Source organism: Ochlerotatus camptorhynchus, unplaced genomic scaffold (genome assembly GCF_037179485.1).
Source record: "Ochlerotatus camptorhynchus isolate MF236.1 unplaced genomic scaffold, CSIRO-AGI_Acam_v1.1 ptg000189l, whole genome shotgun sequence".
Lineage (NCBI taxonomy): Eukaryota > Metazoa > Arthropoda > Insecta > Diptera > Culicidae > Ochlerotatus > Ochlerotatus camptorhynchus.
In genome coordinates this window covers 199,061-215,522 of record NW_027040679.1, presented here as the reverse complement: position 1 = coordinate 215,522, position 16,462 = coordinate 199,061, and the positions used below count along the sequence as shown (strand labels likewise).

The 16,462-nt window shown below is 41.1% G+C and overlaps 1 protein-coding gene across 1 annotated transcript in view; it reads right to left on the bottom strand.

Moving 5' to 3' along the window:
- Positions 1 to 16,060, bottom strand: part of LOC135702243 (kin of IRRE-like protein 1) — a 185,540-nt gene extending 169,480 nt beyond the window's left edge. The window contains exons 1-3 of the mRNA XM_065223277.1: positions 16,039 to 16,060; positions 7,787 to 8,032; positions 2,144 to 2,442 (exon numbers count right to left, since the gene is read on the bottom strand). Coding sequence (XP_065079349.1) covers positions 2,144 to 2,442; positions 7,787 to 8,032; positions 16,039 to 16,060 — 567 coding nt within the window. The remainder of the gene's footprint in view (positions 1 to 2,143; positions 2,443 to 7,786; positions 8,033 to 16,038) is intronic.
- Positions 16,061 to 16,462: the final 402 nt, after the last annotated feature.

The following is a 16,462-nucleotide window of genomic DNA, read 5'->3' as shown; positions in this document are numbered from 1 at the left end:
GCTGGGTCGCAGAGAATACATTTGATTTATTGAGAATGTTGAAATGCCGAGATGGGTAGTCCCATTAGGATCGAGCTCAAAATCAGAATCGCTGTTTATTGAACATGCTTATCCTATTATACAAATTTGGTTACATTGGTTTATGTGTGGTAGAGTGACACATAATTTGTCCGAAATTGCTCATCCTAGCAAAATTGATAAGTTTACATGTACTTTACTTAAGCGCTTGGCGTTGTCATCCGAAACCTTTCCTACTGCGCGAACGACCTCGGACCACACCGGTAGGGTGGAGAGAGACGAGAGCGCGCTGAAAGTCCAGTATCGAGTGGCTACACATATAGGGGAATTTACGTATTCTCGTCAATCTAAGCATCGTCCGCACTTCTATTAGAATTTTCACAGCGTCACGCACATATATGACGTGTCTGTTTGTTTCAATTCATCTGCTGCTTGCTTCTCCATCCATTCCAATCGACAGAATTCTTCAAAACTGTTTGAAAGCGTTTTTACAACGCTCTAAACTTCTCAGGTGAGTGTGACTATTGTCGTCAACCTTCCCATTAGAACTGCGTGTTAACCAGCTGTTCTATTATCGGCAACTCGAAATCAGCCCCATTTTGTAGTACGTATGCTTCATTTGAAGAAAAATCTGGCATAACAGGATTGCTCGGTCCTACAAATATAATCAGATTGAAGCTGAAAGACTAAAGAATCATTTGGATACATTCAGGGAAGTGTGTTGATGGTAAAACATAGTGAAATTAACGTTTAAATTTTGGTTGCCGAAAACAGTCAATGGGTGCCGAAGCCGACATTTACCCTAGCTCGTTTAGAATTGCATAATTGCATTCTTTTTACCCGGGCGTTGCCTTTGCTGTCCGGGGGTGAATGAATATTTACTGTTTTGGTTGTTTAGTTATGTCAGGGTATGGAATATCATGTTTGTTAATTTGTATTTTACTGCAATAGGGAATGGTATACCACAAAGCCAAAATAGACAGCATGAAAACTGATCGAAAGTGGTTCTGTTGATGTTGAAGGGAATCTGCTCGAAAAGATGACAGAATGACTTTCAATTGAAAGTGATGGTTGACAGCTTCGTCGTCGCTTGACGATTTTCGATTTAAAGTGATTTTTTTTGGGGTCCTGCTCAGGAGGCCTTTCGTATTGAACCTAGAGTCATATTGAAGAAACCAGGAAGTAGCAGCAATGTTGATTTTAGGGAATTTCCGCGGAATATTATTGTTTTAATGATTCCAATGTTGATAACTCTTTTGAAGGAGCTAGCATCTAAATGACCGTTGTTTTTGTCGATCATCAACTTTGACGTTTAAAATTAATAACGATTGAAAGTGAGGTAGTGATTTATCTGTTCGTGTATCGTTGTCTTTCCCGAGCCCCTCCTTTTGTGTTTCGTTGCAGTTGTAAGAAACCATCAGTCGATAGAGATCAAGAGCACTTTTCCATCCCCGCAGTGCATCTCCCATGGTCAATCGTCGAAAACAGTCATTTAACGGCAGTGGAGATACATATTCCGGACAACTTTGAGATTTGTGAAATTGCTTTTGTAAACAAACACGTCAATCGCTGATTGCTCGGGAATAAAAGCTCAATCTTGCAAATAAACTATACCGAATGATAGAGGAGTCATTCCTCTACCTGTTTGAGTGTTTAGTGTACGAGCTTGAGCTTTAATTCGCGTGAAAACGGTGATTGACGTGTTTGTTTACAAAAGCAATTATGCCCTAATCTCGAAGTTCAGCAGATATATCAATCGCGAGTGTTCAAACTAGTATTAAGAAACATTGTAAAAAGTAAAATGAATTTTGGCTCCGTAAAGCGTCCATGTTTGAGCCTTGATAAATAAATTAATTACTCATGAAAAAAAAATTACACCCCGGTTAAGCGTACCTATGATCAATGTTACGGTCGCAATGATAAATGTCCCGAACAAAACAAACCTTGAGTGATGAAATAGTGTGATTGAATATATTAATGTTATTGCCATCGTATGCTTCATGCACCGTGCAATACGCATGAAAACAAAATTACATTACCAGGAGGAAGGAAGAGAGGCACCGGAACTGGTGGAATAGGGAGCCATGAGTTACTATCGTAGCCTTTCGGCAGCTAATTCACTTACCGTTTTATTGCCTAGATTCTTCACCCGGCAGCTGAGGTACGCTGACTTGCCGACCAGAGCCGTCACGTTGTGTGGCGTCGTATCGTCAAAGTACGGTTCGTCCCATTTAACGGACGAACCGATTCCCACGCCGGTTGACTGGGGCACCCCGTTGGCCGTTGGCGATGATGACTGCTGACTACCTCCGGACGCCGCTGCCACGTACGCTTTAAACTGATGGGACGTACTGCTGCCCTCCAGGGGCAGTGATTTATGACCATCGATTGGGTGGTTCTGTTGGATGCCACAACTGGTGAGATCTGTAATAAAATGAAATGCAGATGGAAAGGAAAATTGTATTCAGTATTTTGGACTTGTGTTTTTTATGATTAGAAAACAGCAGGAATTTGTCCAGATCAATTGGTTTTGGATGCACCAGTTTGTAGGTTAATATTGGTTTAACCCTTTGAGGATAACTGATGCATTTCACTGCATGTGTGGTTCATGAGATAATCATTAACACATGAAGGTATGTCTTTCAAAATCAAGCAGAGTTCTAGCAATATCTGTTCCTCCTCAATTTATGCCACAAACCGCTTCGAAAGATTTAAAAAAATATTTTTGCGAAGCAAACTAGCCACCTGAATTCTTAACTTTGTGGGAGATTGAAATGAGGGATGATCCGCAGTAATTGCTGCACTTAGCCGTAAATGTAATGATTGTCCAAAGTTTGATGTTGCATGACTCATCTCTAACAGGATTTTAAACAATATTCCAGGACAATTATGTAGCTTTTAAAACAAATTACACTGAATAAGTTGAAAGCCTTCGCCAAGACGATCCAACCGAAGAAACCCTCAGCAAAGCTCAATCAAGAAAATATCATGAACGCAGGAAAATAATGAACGCCGAAGTATAACATGCACTTAAATTAGTGTTATGCAAGCGAAAAGCATCCGGTCGTGCTAGTCTTCGTCTTCCCCATCTTTTCATAAATGAAATGCTTAAAAAGACAGCGAGACTGTGCAGCACGGTAGATGCAATTTACAAGCTAAAAGATTTCTTCGAGCAAAATGAACGACGATGACGACGACGTTGGTGACAAGCGCACGCGAAAGTGACGACGACGTCGACGACGGCAAGATGGGCGACAGCGACATAAATAATCAGCATAATTTGAAAGGACAGTCCATTGCTTATCTCGGCGATCTCAATGCACCCTCCGGATGGGTTCTAACGGTTTCTGTTAATCCTTCGCTCCGCGGATGGAAGATGGTGCAGGAGGTGGTGGGTTGGGGGCGTGCATTTCGTTGTAATGATGGTTGTACAGCAAGAGTGTTTGCTAGGTCTTGGTCCTTGCTGCCGAGGAGTGCGCAACATAATGTAGTTTTAGCACGCTGGAGATGTAATTCTGTCTCCGAGCAGTGGATGGTTTTCGAATAGTTTTATGGAAATTTTTTCATCAAGGTTGAATTCGGGTCGGTTATTCTGCTGTTGGGTGCTGGAGAAGGTGCATTGTGGATGATTAAAATTATAATGTGTTTTAATTTAAAACGAGTTGCTTTTGTTATTTTAATTGATGAGATTACAGAAACCGACTTCAAATAAACTGAATTATGGGTTGTGGTTGGGATGGTGCAAAGTTTCTTTTGAAAGTTTAATAATAGAGGGGTGCAATCTTAACTCACTGACGACTCCTGTTGGATTGGTCGTTAACTTTTTGACACCACTTTGAGGTTTTGACAGACTTTTTTTTTAATGCGTTTATTTTTCCTGGCTCATTTGCCGTAGCTTTGCGGAGCCGATATTCATCGTTTGGGTTACAAAATTACTTAAAACTAACGTTAGTAAAGCGGGAACCGATTACTCGCGGCTATCTCGAGGTTAGGGGTAACAAATTGTAACAAAAGGGTGGCAGGGTAGGGATTGAGAACACAAGGTTTTTTAGAGCAATGTGCTCTTGATCTAGAATTAAGCGACATACTGGAGAAAAAGACAAACATGGGGGTACACCGATGGAGACCTAGCAACTTGAGAGAACACAAGATGACACTAACTACTAAGTCCTCAGATCGATCCGTTTTAAAATAAATTAAATTAAAATGTTCGACATCTCGGCTTGCCAAAATGTCTCTAACGGGCCGCATGGGTTGTTTTCCTCGGGCCCTGAGGGATGCGGATAACTCGGATCTAGCAACACAATGGAGGGTACATGACCAAAGCACGTGGTCGATATCGTGATAGCCACTACCACAAGCGCACAAATTGCTGCCTGCGAGCCCGATTCGGAAGAAATGCGAGTCTAACGAGTAGTGATTGGACATGCGCCTTGATATGACACGTATAAAGTCACGGCTCATGTCCAATCCTTTGAACCATGGCTTGTTCGACACCTGTGGGAGAATAGAATATAACCATCTTCCAAGATCACTCTCATTCCATTTTTGTTGCCAGTTGGTGAGGACGTGCTGACGGGTAATTGAAAAAAAAAATCCGCAAAGGCGATTTGTCGATCAAAAATATCGTTTTCAATAGCGCCCACCTTAGCTAGCGAGTCCGCTTTCTCATTACCCGGAATTGAGCAATGAGATGGGACCCAAACTAAGGTGATAGTATAGGAGCAGTTAGATAAAGTACTCAATTTAGCTCGGATTTCGGTCAGGAAATACGAGGAGTGCTTCATCGGCCTAATTGATCGAATAGCCTCCAACGAGCTAAGGCTATCTGTAAAAATAAAATAGTGATCAGATGGTAGTGAGGCAATTTGCTCTACTGCGTAGAATATGGCTGCTAGTTCCGCAACGTATACGGAACAGGGTTTTTGCAGTTGATATGAGGCGTTATTAAATTCGTTGAAGACTCCAAATCCAGTGGAAGCGTTTATAGTTGACCCATCTATGAAAAAACTCTTATTGTTACTAACATGGTGGTACTTGTTTGCAAAAATTAAGGGAACAACCATCGACCGATGGTGATCTGGTATTCCACGGATTTCTTGCAACATGGTCAGATCAAAATTTACAGAGGAACTATAAGTCTTGGAGACAAACACGAGAGGAATTGAATGAAGAAAGGCCAATCTCCAGCGTCATGAATCTTGTTTGAGGATTTCTGTCGAGCAGCTTCTCAAAGTTTTCTATTAGGGGCTGTCCATAAACTACGTAGACAGTTTAGGGGGGGGGGGGGTTGACAATTATCCACGGCCCATACAAATTTAAAAAAATTTGTATGGACAATTGTCAACGCAGGGGGGTCAAGAATCCCAAATAAACTGTCTACGTAGTTTATGAACAGGCCCTTACCAATGGGTTCATTTCTTCACAACGGATAAGAAACCGGAAGGACAGTTCCGCGAAACGATCTGTCAGTGGGAGAACACCCGCGAGTACTTCGAGGCTCATCGTATGCGTCGAGTGCATACAGCCAAGCGCGATTCGGAGGCAACGGTATTGAACCCGTTGTAGCTTCAAGATATGTGTTTTCGCCGCGGATTGAAAGCAGAAGCTATCGTACTCTAGAACCGACAAGATGGTTGTTCGATACAACCTGATCAGATCTTCCGGGTGTGCTCCCCACCAAGTTCCAGTAATTATACGAAGAAAGTTGATTCTTTGTTGGCATTTTTGTTTCACATACGCAATATGTTTTCCCCGCGTGCTTTTGGAATCGAACCAGACACCTAAATACTTGAAAGATATACTTTGAGTGATTGTTCTACCCTTTAGTTGAAACTGTAACTGTGCAGGATGATGCTTCCTAGAAAAAAACAACCAACTCAGTTTTCTCCGGAGAGAATTCGATACCCAGCTTCATTGCCCAAGTAGATAAATTGTCTAAGGTATCTTGCAATGGTTCTTGCACTGAAAATAAAATTTCGTTTATACAACGAAATCGCTCGTTTGTTCTATGAATTTATTCGTTGTTTTCTGCAACGAAATAGATTTGTACATTGTATGAAGCTAGTTTCGTTAGAACTGCCACACTCGCTATCGCTACACCCAACCAGCGGGCCACAAGTGTTGGTTGTGGAAACCGAAAAATGTGGAGTGTGTTAGTGAGGATGGGTAAAAATAACTTCACCATTGGAAGGAATAAATTTGACAAAAAAATAAAAATAAGCTTCAGACCGGACTCGCCTCATGAACCTTGCAATCGTTAGATCTGTGCTTTATCCATCGCTCTATCTGTGCTATGAGGAATGGTAAAGCTAAAGGCAAATAAGAAGCACTCATGGAACGGTAATTCGATTTCGCTTGCTTTTTCTGCTGCTTGCATGTATTTTTTTTCTCTAACATAAAACCACCGCGACGAGTAATTTGATTTATTGTTGTAGCTTGCATGTATTGGTCAAACCGACAATATTTCTAAAAAAAAATGTCCCATCTCCAACACACAATCAGCACTTTAGCAGACAATAAGCGCAGTTGTTGGTTTGATTGTACGAAGATGTATTTGTATATTATACGAATAAGGCGTAATATTAACATTGCGCCATATGATAGGAAAAACGAATGTTTCTTACCATTTATAAAAGATGTGTTGTATGTACGATATTCATTTTTACGAAACGGTTTTCAGAGAAATAACGAATATACATTTTCAGTGTGCAGGTCCGGTGCACTTGGCCCTATAACGGACACAATCCCGTCATCTGCAAGCTGCCTTAGCGAGCAATTTTCATCAAGACAACCATCAATGTCTTTTACATAAAAAAATATTAAGAAGAGGGCTTAAACATGAACCCTGGGGGAGACCCATGTAACTAATTCGTGAAGTTGTCGAGTTTCCATGAGAGAAGCTCATATATTTCTCAGACAACAAGTTGCTCAAATAGTTGTTCATAATTGGTGAAAGCCCACTATCGTGGAGTTTATCCGAAAGGACATTGATACAAACAGAATCAAAAGCCCCCTTAATGTCCAAGAAAACTGAACCCATTTGCTATTTTTGCTATTTTATATCCAGTTGAATTTCAGTTGAAAGCAACGCAAGACAGTCGCTCGTTCCTTTGCCTCTCCGAAATCCAAATTGCGTATCTGAAAGTAAACAATTCGACTCGACCCATTTGTCTAGACGAAAAAGAATCATTTTCTCCAACAATTTCCGTATACAGGACAGCATCGCGATGGGACGGTACGAGTTGTAATCCGACGCGGGTTTATCGGGTTTTCGAATGGCGATAACTCTTACTTGCCTCCAGTCATCCGGAACAATGTTGTGCTCCACAAATTGATTGAATAAGTTCAACAAGCGTCTCTTCGCGACGTCTGGGAGATTTTTAAGCAAGTTGAACTTGATTCTATCCATTCCTGGAGCTGAGTTGTTACATGAGAGGAGAGCAAGTGAGAATTCCACCATCGAAAAAGGGGAATCTATTTCGTTATTACTCGTCGGACGATCACGAACGTTGGTTTGAACCGACACCGAATCCGGGCATACTTTCCGCGCGAAGCTGAATATCCAACTGTCCGAGTACTCCTTGTCTTCGTTAATCGGTGATGACGCGTTTCGCATTCTCCTGCCGACATTCCAGAGTGTTCTCATGGAAGTCTCTCGCGACAAACCATCGACGAACCGACGCCAGTAACCGCGTTTTTTTGGCTTTAGTCAAGCCCTTAAAGGTTTTCTCAAGGTCGGTGTACCGCTCGAAATCCTCGACCTTACCGTGTTTGCGGAAGCGTTTAAACGCGGTGGACTTCTCGCTGTTCGCGTCGGTGCATTCCTTATCCCACCACGGGGTGGGAGGTCGCTTGCGAACGGAAACACCCGGAAAACGTTTCTTCTGTGCTCGCAGCGCACAATCGATGATGACACGCGCAAGAAAGGAGTACTCGTCCAGCGAAGGAAGTAGGGTAGGATGATGCAAAACGCACCGTTTAAGCAAAATCGTCAATTGCTGGCGTATGGAAGCTAAAATCAAGAAGAAAGTAATGGTGTTTGGTTCATTACCATGTTTTCTACGAAGATCAAGTGATTTCGAACTACAGAACGATGCATTTTCATGATTTTCAAGGTATTTTATAAATTGGTTCCAATATGATAGCGGGGCAAAACGCCTGATTCATGGTGATCTGACGCCTGATGATTATTCCTTTATGTTTCATCAGAAATAAGGTCGCAATAGCGTGTTAAACTGTGATTCATTAAGTAAAACATCTAAAAAATATACGAAAAGTGAATTAGTTCAATTTTTGCGATATATGCTGTTAAAAGCTTAATTTGAAGTCGACGATTTTAACAACTGTATCATATTTTGCACAAAATGCTATTTTTTAAGGGAATCAGTAGGTCAATATATGATTTTATGATCAAGAATCATTCACTTTTTTAAGTTGACCTAGGGTGTTCCTGGAAAAAATATTTTTTTAGCAATAACTTTTTTATTTGAAATTTATCATGAAAGTCATCTTATAAAGACTTTCAAAACTCTTTAAGACGAATGTTTAATAGCTGAATGTGTTGCCTGTATCTATTCTAATAAAAAAGATATACCCAAATATAGTAAAAATATGAACAAATTCAAATTGATTATATACGAGTTTAAAAAATAACATACCTCCAATTTTGTCATATTATTGAGAATAACATACGTTCTTTCAAATGCCGTAAAAAAGCTTTTTTTTGTTTGCCCCAACCAGAAATATTAACATTTGAAACGTGCATATTTTTAGTATAAAAACGTCAATAACTCTTGATCGGCGAAAGATATTGACAAACTTTGTGAAGCAAAAATTTGCGCCTTCTTAAGATCTAAAAGTTATTTGGAGACATCTTTGCTGAGAAATTCGAAATAAGAAAACTAAGAAAATAAAAAAAACTGTTTTTTTTTAAGAGCCACCCTAACTCAATTCAAGAAATTAGAGCTAAATCAGCCAATTTAAGAGATAAAAAAAAAGTTATTTTGCGCAAAGTTGCTTGAAATTAGCTCAGCTATAACTTTGCCCAAGAATGTATACCTTAATTTATTCAAACAAAAAAGTTAGATTTTTGATTTTAATGATAATAGGAACCACCCTAGAATTCATTGTCATAAAAATGAGGGCCTAACTATAAGGAACAACTTTGTAGAAGAGACTTTTAGTCTAAAGTTTCAATTTCAGGCTCAAAACATATCATTCCACCTAAATCTGCATTCTGGACCACTGTGCATTGGCAGCACTAAATTAATAATGCTCCTCGTTGAGTCAGAGATATTGAATATACTGAAGAAGCTATCCACAATATTTTTTCAATTATTCAGCTGCTTTTCTGGCCGAAAAACTGGGACATCTGGGGTTTTAGATGATCCTGGAAGTGACGGAAAGTTCTTGTCATAATTAAAAGGTTTAAAACCCGGTGGAATGGGTTTCGGTGCATTTCCGTTACCTTTTGATTTTTCCAAGGTGGAAGGGTGGTCCGTACGAGTGGCCTTACGAGGCTTTTCGGTGGTGTGTTTTTTTGCTCGTTTTCTCGTATTGCCTTTAAAGACAAACGGACTACGCTCACCGCCCTCTGAGTCAGAGTCTTGATCATCAACTGGCAAAATGGAAAACGTGTTACTGTTTTTTGGTGTGGTCTGAGAAGATGAAGCGGTATTCTTGAAGAGTTCTGCTAGTGTTCTCTTGGAGCGAGCTTGCAGAGACCGCTTAAGTTTTTCTCCCTGCTGTTTATACCTCGGGCAGTCAGTCAGGGTATGCAGGCTTTCCTTGCTGTATACGCATTTTGGAGGAGCACCGCAAGGGCCCTCTATATGTTGCTCGCCACACTGATCGCAGCGTGGTTTGTTCGAGCAGTAGTCCGATGTATGACCAAGTTGTTTACATTTCGAGCAGTTCATTACCCGAGGTACAAACAGACGTACAGGCAGCCGAACCTTGCCAATAGCGACGTAGTGAGGTAACGCTGAACCCGAAAAGGTCACACGAAACGAGTTTGACAAGGAATAAGTTTTTTTTGGAGCCTACTACGGATACTGACTGCATTTGAAGGCAGTCCAATATCTTCACCTTCGGCAGAGCACGGTTTTTAAAGATTCCGAAGGAATCGGGACCCAAGAAATCATCAGTAGTCTAACTCGCTTCGGTGACCACTCCTTCAATTTCTACCTCACTACCGGGTATGTAGACTCGGTATTCCAATGAAAAAAACTCGCATGCAACAATTTGGTTAGCCTGCTTCCGGTCATCAACGGTAACGCGCAGTTTTATTGGTGTTACTTTGAAAATATCGGTAACAGCCGAAAAATGTGTTGTTAGATCCTTAGAGATCCTCGGAATGTTCAAAGGTTTTTGTTTGGGCCGGAAAAAAAACAACCCATGGGCCTTTCGAGGCTTCTGGGCGGTGGAGCGCAGAGATTTTCGGGGGCAATGGTGTGTTGGGTGCAGGAGGACGAGGAGGAGATGGTGGGGGAGAGGGTTGTGGGGATACCTTTTCTTGGGATATGCTCCAGTATTTTTGCTGAGTCAACTGGAACGTCAAGGGTTTCCATTTCCAGAACTTCCTCGAGACTTTCGTGTGAGGTGGAATGAAGAGTTTCGTCGTCTGAGATGGAAAGCGACCATCCCTCGCCTTTATCATTTTCATCCGTTGCGGTTAAATATTGCCGCAATGGTGTTTTTTAATAAACATTTTGCAAATAATTACAGTAATTTCAAATAGTATCACAAATAAAAAAAAAGCTAACAAAAAAAAAAATACATAAAAAATTGATATAGTTTTACTCTACTAAAGAGTAATACGAAAGAAACAAAAAAAAAACCAAGAAAAAAAATATATATGCTAAAAAAATTGTTTGGATCACTCTAACTATACTCTACTTAAAAATAGTACGGGGAAAAAAATCAAGAAAAAAAAATTATAGATATATACTATTTACAAGATTTTGGATCACCCTAATTATGACCCAACCTAATCTAATACTGGACCATGCGGGGAGATGCGATACTGATGAAAACAAAGCGACACGATATACCTATTGCACTGAGGCGGCAGAGACTGGTGAGATGCTATTGTTTCCCCCAACGGCTGTTGGGTCGATAGCCTGATAGCTGGTATGCCTCGGTCACCTCGATAGGCAATTTAACGTGCTTTCGTTGTTGCTATCAATGGGAAAATGTGATGATGCGATGATGATGAATTAAAGCTGAACCGTAATTAAAGCGCTCGGCGTATGATTAACGGCTTCCTCAGTCGCGCACTAGTTGTCCTAACACTATGCCAACTAACTTTGGCGAGAAAAAACCCTCGCATTGGAAAAAACTCAAAAACTCAAATACTAGTGTCGTACAACGAGACCGATGCGACTTGACCGGCTCAGCGTAATATGACAAAATTTTGCTGTGTTAACCGGTAAGTCAACCAAAATGAAATCAAATGGAGTATTCAGAATAAGTTACATCATAACAGAAAATTCTGATTTCAATTTGTTCTCTAGCTTTGCTCGGGTATGTAATGTAATTTTATGTAAAGGGCTTGGTTGTCTAGTCCAACCGTTTTTTTCTAACTGGGCAGAAGACCCTCAGGCCCCTTGACATTACTGAATTTATAGGATCGACTCATTCGCCTTCCAGTCAGTTAAACTTGTACAATGATAATGGAAGGTCACTTCCCACCCCATTCAGTTGATTAATTGCTCAATTTCACATTTTTAACGCCCATGATCAGTCGTTCAAGCGAAATTAATTAGACTCTGTTCGAACACCACGCGATTGATGTGTTCATAAATTACCCTCAAGCAATTCGTGTACGTAAATGGTTGGTTGTGTTTTCTCAAGAGCTTTACAAAGCTTTTCAACTTTTTAGAAAACCTCCTATTTTAGTATTAATTGCTGTTGCATCGTATAACCAACGGCAAAAGAGTTTCAAAACTAAATTCCCATAGAAACCTAATCTTGAATCTTGTAGCGCAAGAGCCAGCTTTCTAATGCCCGGAGCAAACTTTTCATCAAGCTTCCATTGTATCGTGTGATTTTCTCAAAACCACTTCCACGAAAAAGGCACTCCTCAAGTGGCAGTAAACCAAGATACTCTGCAGATTTTTCGGTTCACGAAATCCGCTCAGCACCGCGCACGCATAGAAATCCTACACCCTCTCTCATCAATTTCGAAACAATACGTCTGCCGCTGGATCTACCTGGTTTCCAAACAGGGTTCAGCAAGACGCGCCTTCACACGCACATGTTAGCAACTTAATTATTCATGAAAAACTTTAATTAAAATTATTATTGTATGAGCATATCATCACTGTCGGTTGCTTTCGGTGGCCCATTCAGCCAGTATGAACCGTGGATGAATGCTTATGATATTTGTGTGGGGAACGGCTTTAGTGGAGTGTTTCGAAATTGAGTACAACATCAACTTAGCGAGTTTTGTTGGATCACCACCTGCAGGGTAAATGGTTTATCGTGTTTCTTGTCACACCTTTTGAGGTTTTATTATGTATGAATAGTGAAAATTATAGGAGGATGAATATGATCAAGATCAGGATTGAATTTTTCCTCGAAGAGCCATTAAACGTCACAATGTCGATTTAGGCTTTCAGAAGAAAGTAAACAAAGGCTGAGCAAATGTTTACCGTAATTGATTTTATGTTCCATATTCCTTCGAGTGCATGATAAACTGTGAATACAATTTTCATTCACGTTATAGGCGAGACACGCGCTTAACGGTAAACGATAATTTGAAAATTATTCCAAATGTGTCAGTCACGGTGTTTTCAAAGCAGATTTTTTTTTTCATTTCTACTCTCAGATGGCTTCAGCAAGCCAATAAGGACCAACAATATGCCGCTTACTCTGAAATCAATGTTATCAGCCAGACCACTCACCTGGAAAACATGGCTTGTGATCAAAAGTGGAGCACATATTTTTACTAACGGACCATCGATATGGTGGTGGCTATAAGAGCAAATGTGGGTACATTTATCTCTGAAATTCTTTTAGATTTCTTCCAGCTTGATTGTACCTTCTTGGGGAACGAGCAAACACGTGCAATCGAAAACCGAAAGGTACATCGCTTTTACACCGAGGATTTTTTACTTCCCTTCTGTCCCCATCCACACAAACACGGAGTCCCACACACACAGTTCGAATTTATGCAAATTCAGCCCATTCTTGTGGCTCTATTCAATCAATTTACGTTGGAAACCTGACTGGAATGAACATTTTTGAGCCACAGTAAAATCTCAGGTGCATGTGTGTATGGTGGGGAGGGGACAAACTCGGCATTTGACAATATTTGCAATGAGCAAACGATGCAAATTCAATTTTCTTTATTCACCTCTCCTGTTTGTGCTTGGCAATGGTTTTCGGGATACAATTTAAATAACTTATCAGTAGGGGAGAGTGAACACACTTGATCCCCTGTTTTAATTTGGGATATATTTGAGTGGGAAAAATAAAAAATAAATGATATGGTATTCGCACAGGCCTTTAGAGGAATATGTTTTGTTACTTTCTAAATACTCTAAAGTCTGATGTGTAATTTCTCAAAAGTACGTGTTTTCTTAAAGATATCCAAAAACGCATTTAGAAAAATTGGGAGAGACTTGATTCCTTTTTGATGGCATGTATTTTTGTAAGGGGCCCATGGACATTTTGGAACTAATCCCGAGCTTCTGGCATGAAGTATACATATTCGTAAACGAATGTGTTTCTAAAACTGGCCAGAAAATGCATAAAATTGGTAAACACTTCCCAAGTAACATTTCAAGTTTTATAGGTTGTCCCAGAATGTCTAAGCACGATTAAAAAAAAAACGATAACGTAACTCTAAATTCGATTTTTATTCCGTATTCATGTTCCCTGTAGTATTTTTTTATTTGTTGTTTCATCTTCGATAAAAAATAAAAATCGTACAGACTACTTCACCTAATATTTTTAAAAGTACTTTTGCTAATCACAAAATCGAAATCCTCGTTAGTATCGTTAAAAGCTCGCAGACAAGCGTCGAATGGATTGTTGAAACCGTAACCAGTCCGGTGAGCCGGCACAGCGACAAGTTGTGAGCTCCTCAACTGTAGGGGTGGAACGTATAGAGGGACATCCTGTAGTAGTTGAGGACAATCAATGTTGCCACGAAGTAAGTCGAAAATAACTAGTTGCTGAATGTTTGTGCGCCTAGCACGTAAGGTTTCCAAATGAATCAGCATACAGCGTGCAGTGTAGTCAGGCAGATTTAGCGGGTCGTTCCATGGAAGGTTGTGCAGCGCGAATCGAATGAAAACCTTCTGAATTCTTTCGACTCTGATAATCAGCGATGCGTGATAAGGTGTCCAGACAGAGGCCGCGTATTCCAGGATGCTACGTACCAAAGTACAGGACAATGTTTTTTGTGCAAAAATGTCTGTAAACTGCCACGTATAGCGTCGAATGCATCCAAGAACCGTAGAAGCTTTAGCCGTGACAAGTGCAACATGTTCGTTGAATCTTAACTTCGAGTCAATAGTAACACCAAGGTCACAAATTGAGGTAACACGCTCTAATGACACGGATCCAATTGTGTATTGGTGGTTGACGGTGGTGCTCTGACGGGAAAACGATATCACCTTGCATTTTCCTATGTTGACACTCATACCATTTTCTTGGTACCATAGGAGTAGCCCATTTATGTCATTTTGCAGGGCGAGGCAGTTGAGTACGGTCGCGATGACTCTGAACATCTTCAGGTCGTCGGTGAACATTTGCTTAAATGAAGAAATCTGAAGGCACGGTTCGTTGACGAAAAGGACAAACAGCATTGGGCCGAGCACACTTCCTTGCGGTACTCCCGAAGTAATTGCAAAGGCCTTCGAGCGTGCAGAATTGATCGAAACGAAGGAATGGCGGTCGGTCAAGTAAGAGAGAATCCACTCAACTAACCAAGTAGGGAATCCAATAGCTCTTAATTTTTCGGTAGCGTACACGTGTGGCACTGTGTCAAATGCTTTGAAAAGTCGATGTAAACAGAGTCCACCTGTCGCCGGGCTTCAACCTCTCGAAACAGAGCATTAGTGTAGCACAGCAAATTTGTAGTAGAGCGGTGCTGGACAAACCCATGCTGGAAGTCTGATATTATGGGATGAACCACATTGTACAGAGCATTGTGCACTAAGGTTTCAAAGACCTTGCTAATGCAACAGAGAATTGATATTCCACGGTAGTTTTCAACTCGGTTTCGATTTCCCGCTTTATGGATTGGCACAATTGAAGCTGTCTTCCAAACATTGGGAAATAATCTTTCGCTCAGCGAACGGTTGAATATGCAGGAGATCGGAGAAGCGAGTGAGCGTGCGCAATATTTGAGCAGAGATTGGGGAATATCATCTACTCCAGGGCCTTTAGAAACATCGAGGTCATTCAAGGCTTTCATAACGTCGTCCGGTGAGAAGCGCAACGTTGGGATATTCAGGTTGTACTCGTGGATGCGATCGAAACTTGAAGGATTTAGCGGTGGCGAATTTGTGTTGTAAACTGATTGGAAGAAGCTCGCAAACAAGTTAGCAACATCGACAGGGGAGCTAGCAGCGATCCCGTTAAACTCAACTATGTCCGGAATACGATTATCAGACCGTTGTGATTTCACGAACTTCCAAAACGCCGATGGGTGCTTACAGTTAAACGTAGCAAATCCGAAATCCGATCAGTCGTACGCCAAGTAGTGGATTTTTGATCTCACGCTACTCATTAGCTTCGCAATCCTTCGTAAACTTTGTAATGGAATCCGCGGCCTTTACATGTTTCCGGAAATATGCTTTGGTCAGGGCCCAAAAAAAAAATTCGATTGGCCTGGGCTGGGGACAGTTTGGCAGATTCATTTCCTTGGGTACGAATTGGACCTTGTAGGCTTTATACCAGGCTACCGTCTCCTTGGAGTAATGCACCGACGCCAAATCCGGCCAAAACAGTACTGAGGCGTCGTGTTTTCGGGCATGGGTAAAAGACGCTTGTTTAAACACTCACTCACGTAAACATCGATTGTCATTGTCTCCGTTGTCACAAACGGTTTGGAAAGCATACCACACTTGCAAATGGCTTGCGGCTTGCAGCGAATCTTACATCCCCCGGTTGGGTGTATGATTCATCGTCCATAATCACGCACACCGATTTTCCGCACAGCAATCGGTCGTATAACTTCCAAGCCCTCGGTTTGACGGATGCGGCTTATTTTTCACTCTGCTTTGGCTTCTTCTGCTTCTTATACGTCTTTAGACCCATTCTTGCCTTGGTCGGGCCAAGGTAGTCGGATCGTCCCATTCGCAACGTAGTCGGGTAGTACTGATATGGTGAAGGTCACACGAAAAGATTCCAAAAGCGTGTAGATCTTCGTCGTTCCAACGAGGGACGTTGAATGCATTTGAATGCAGTCCAGTAGGATTGGGCGATC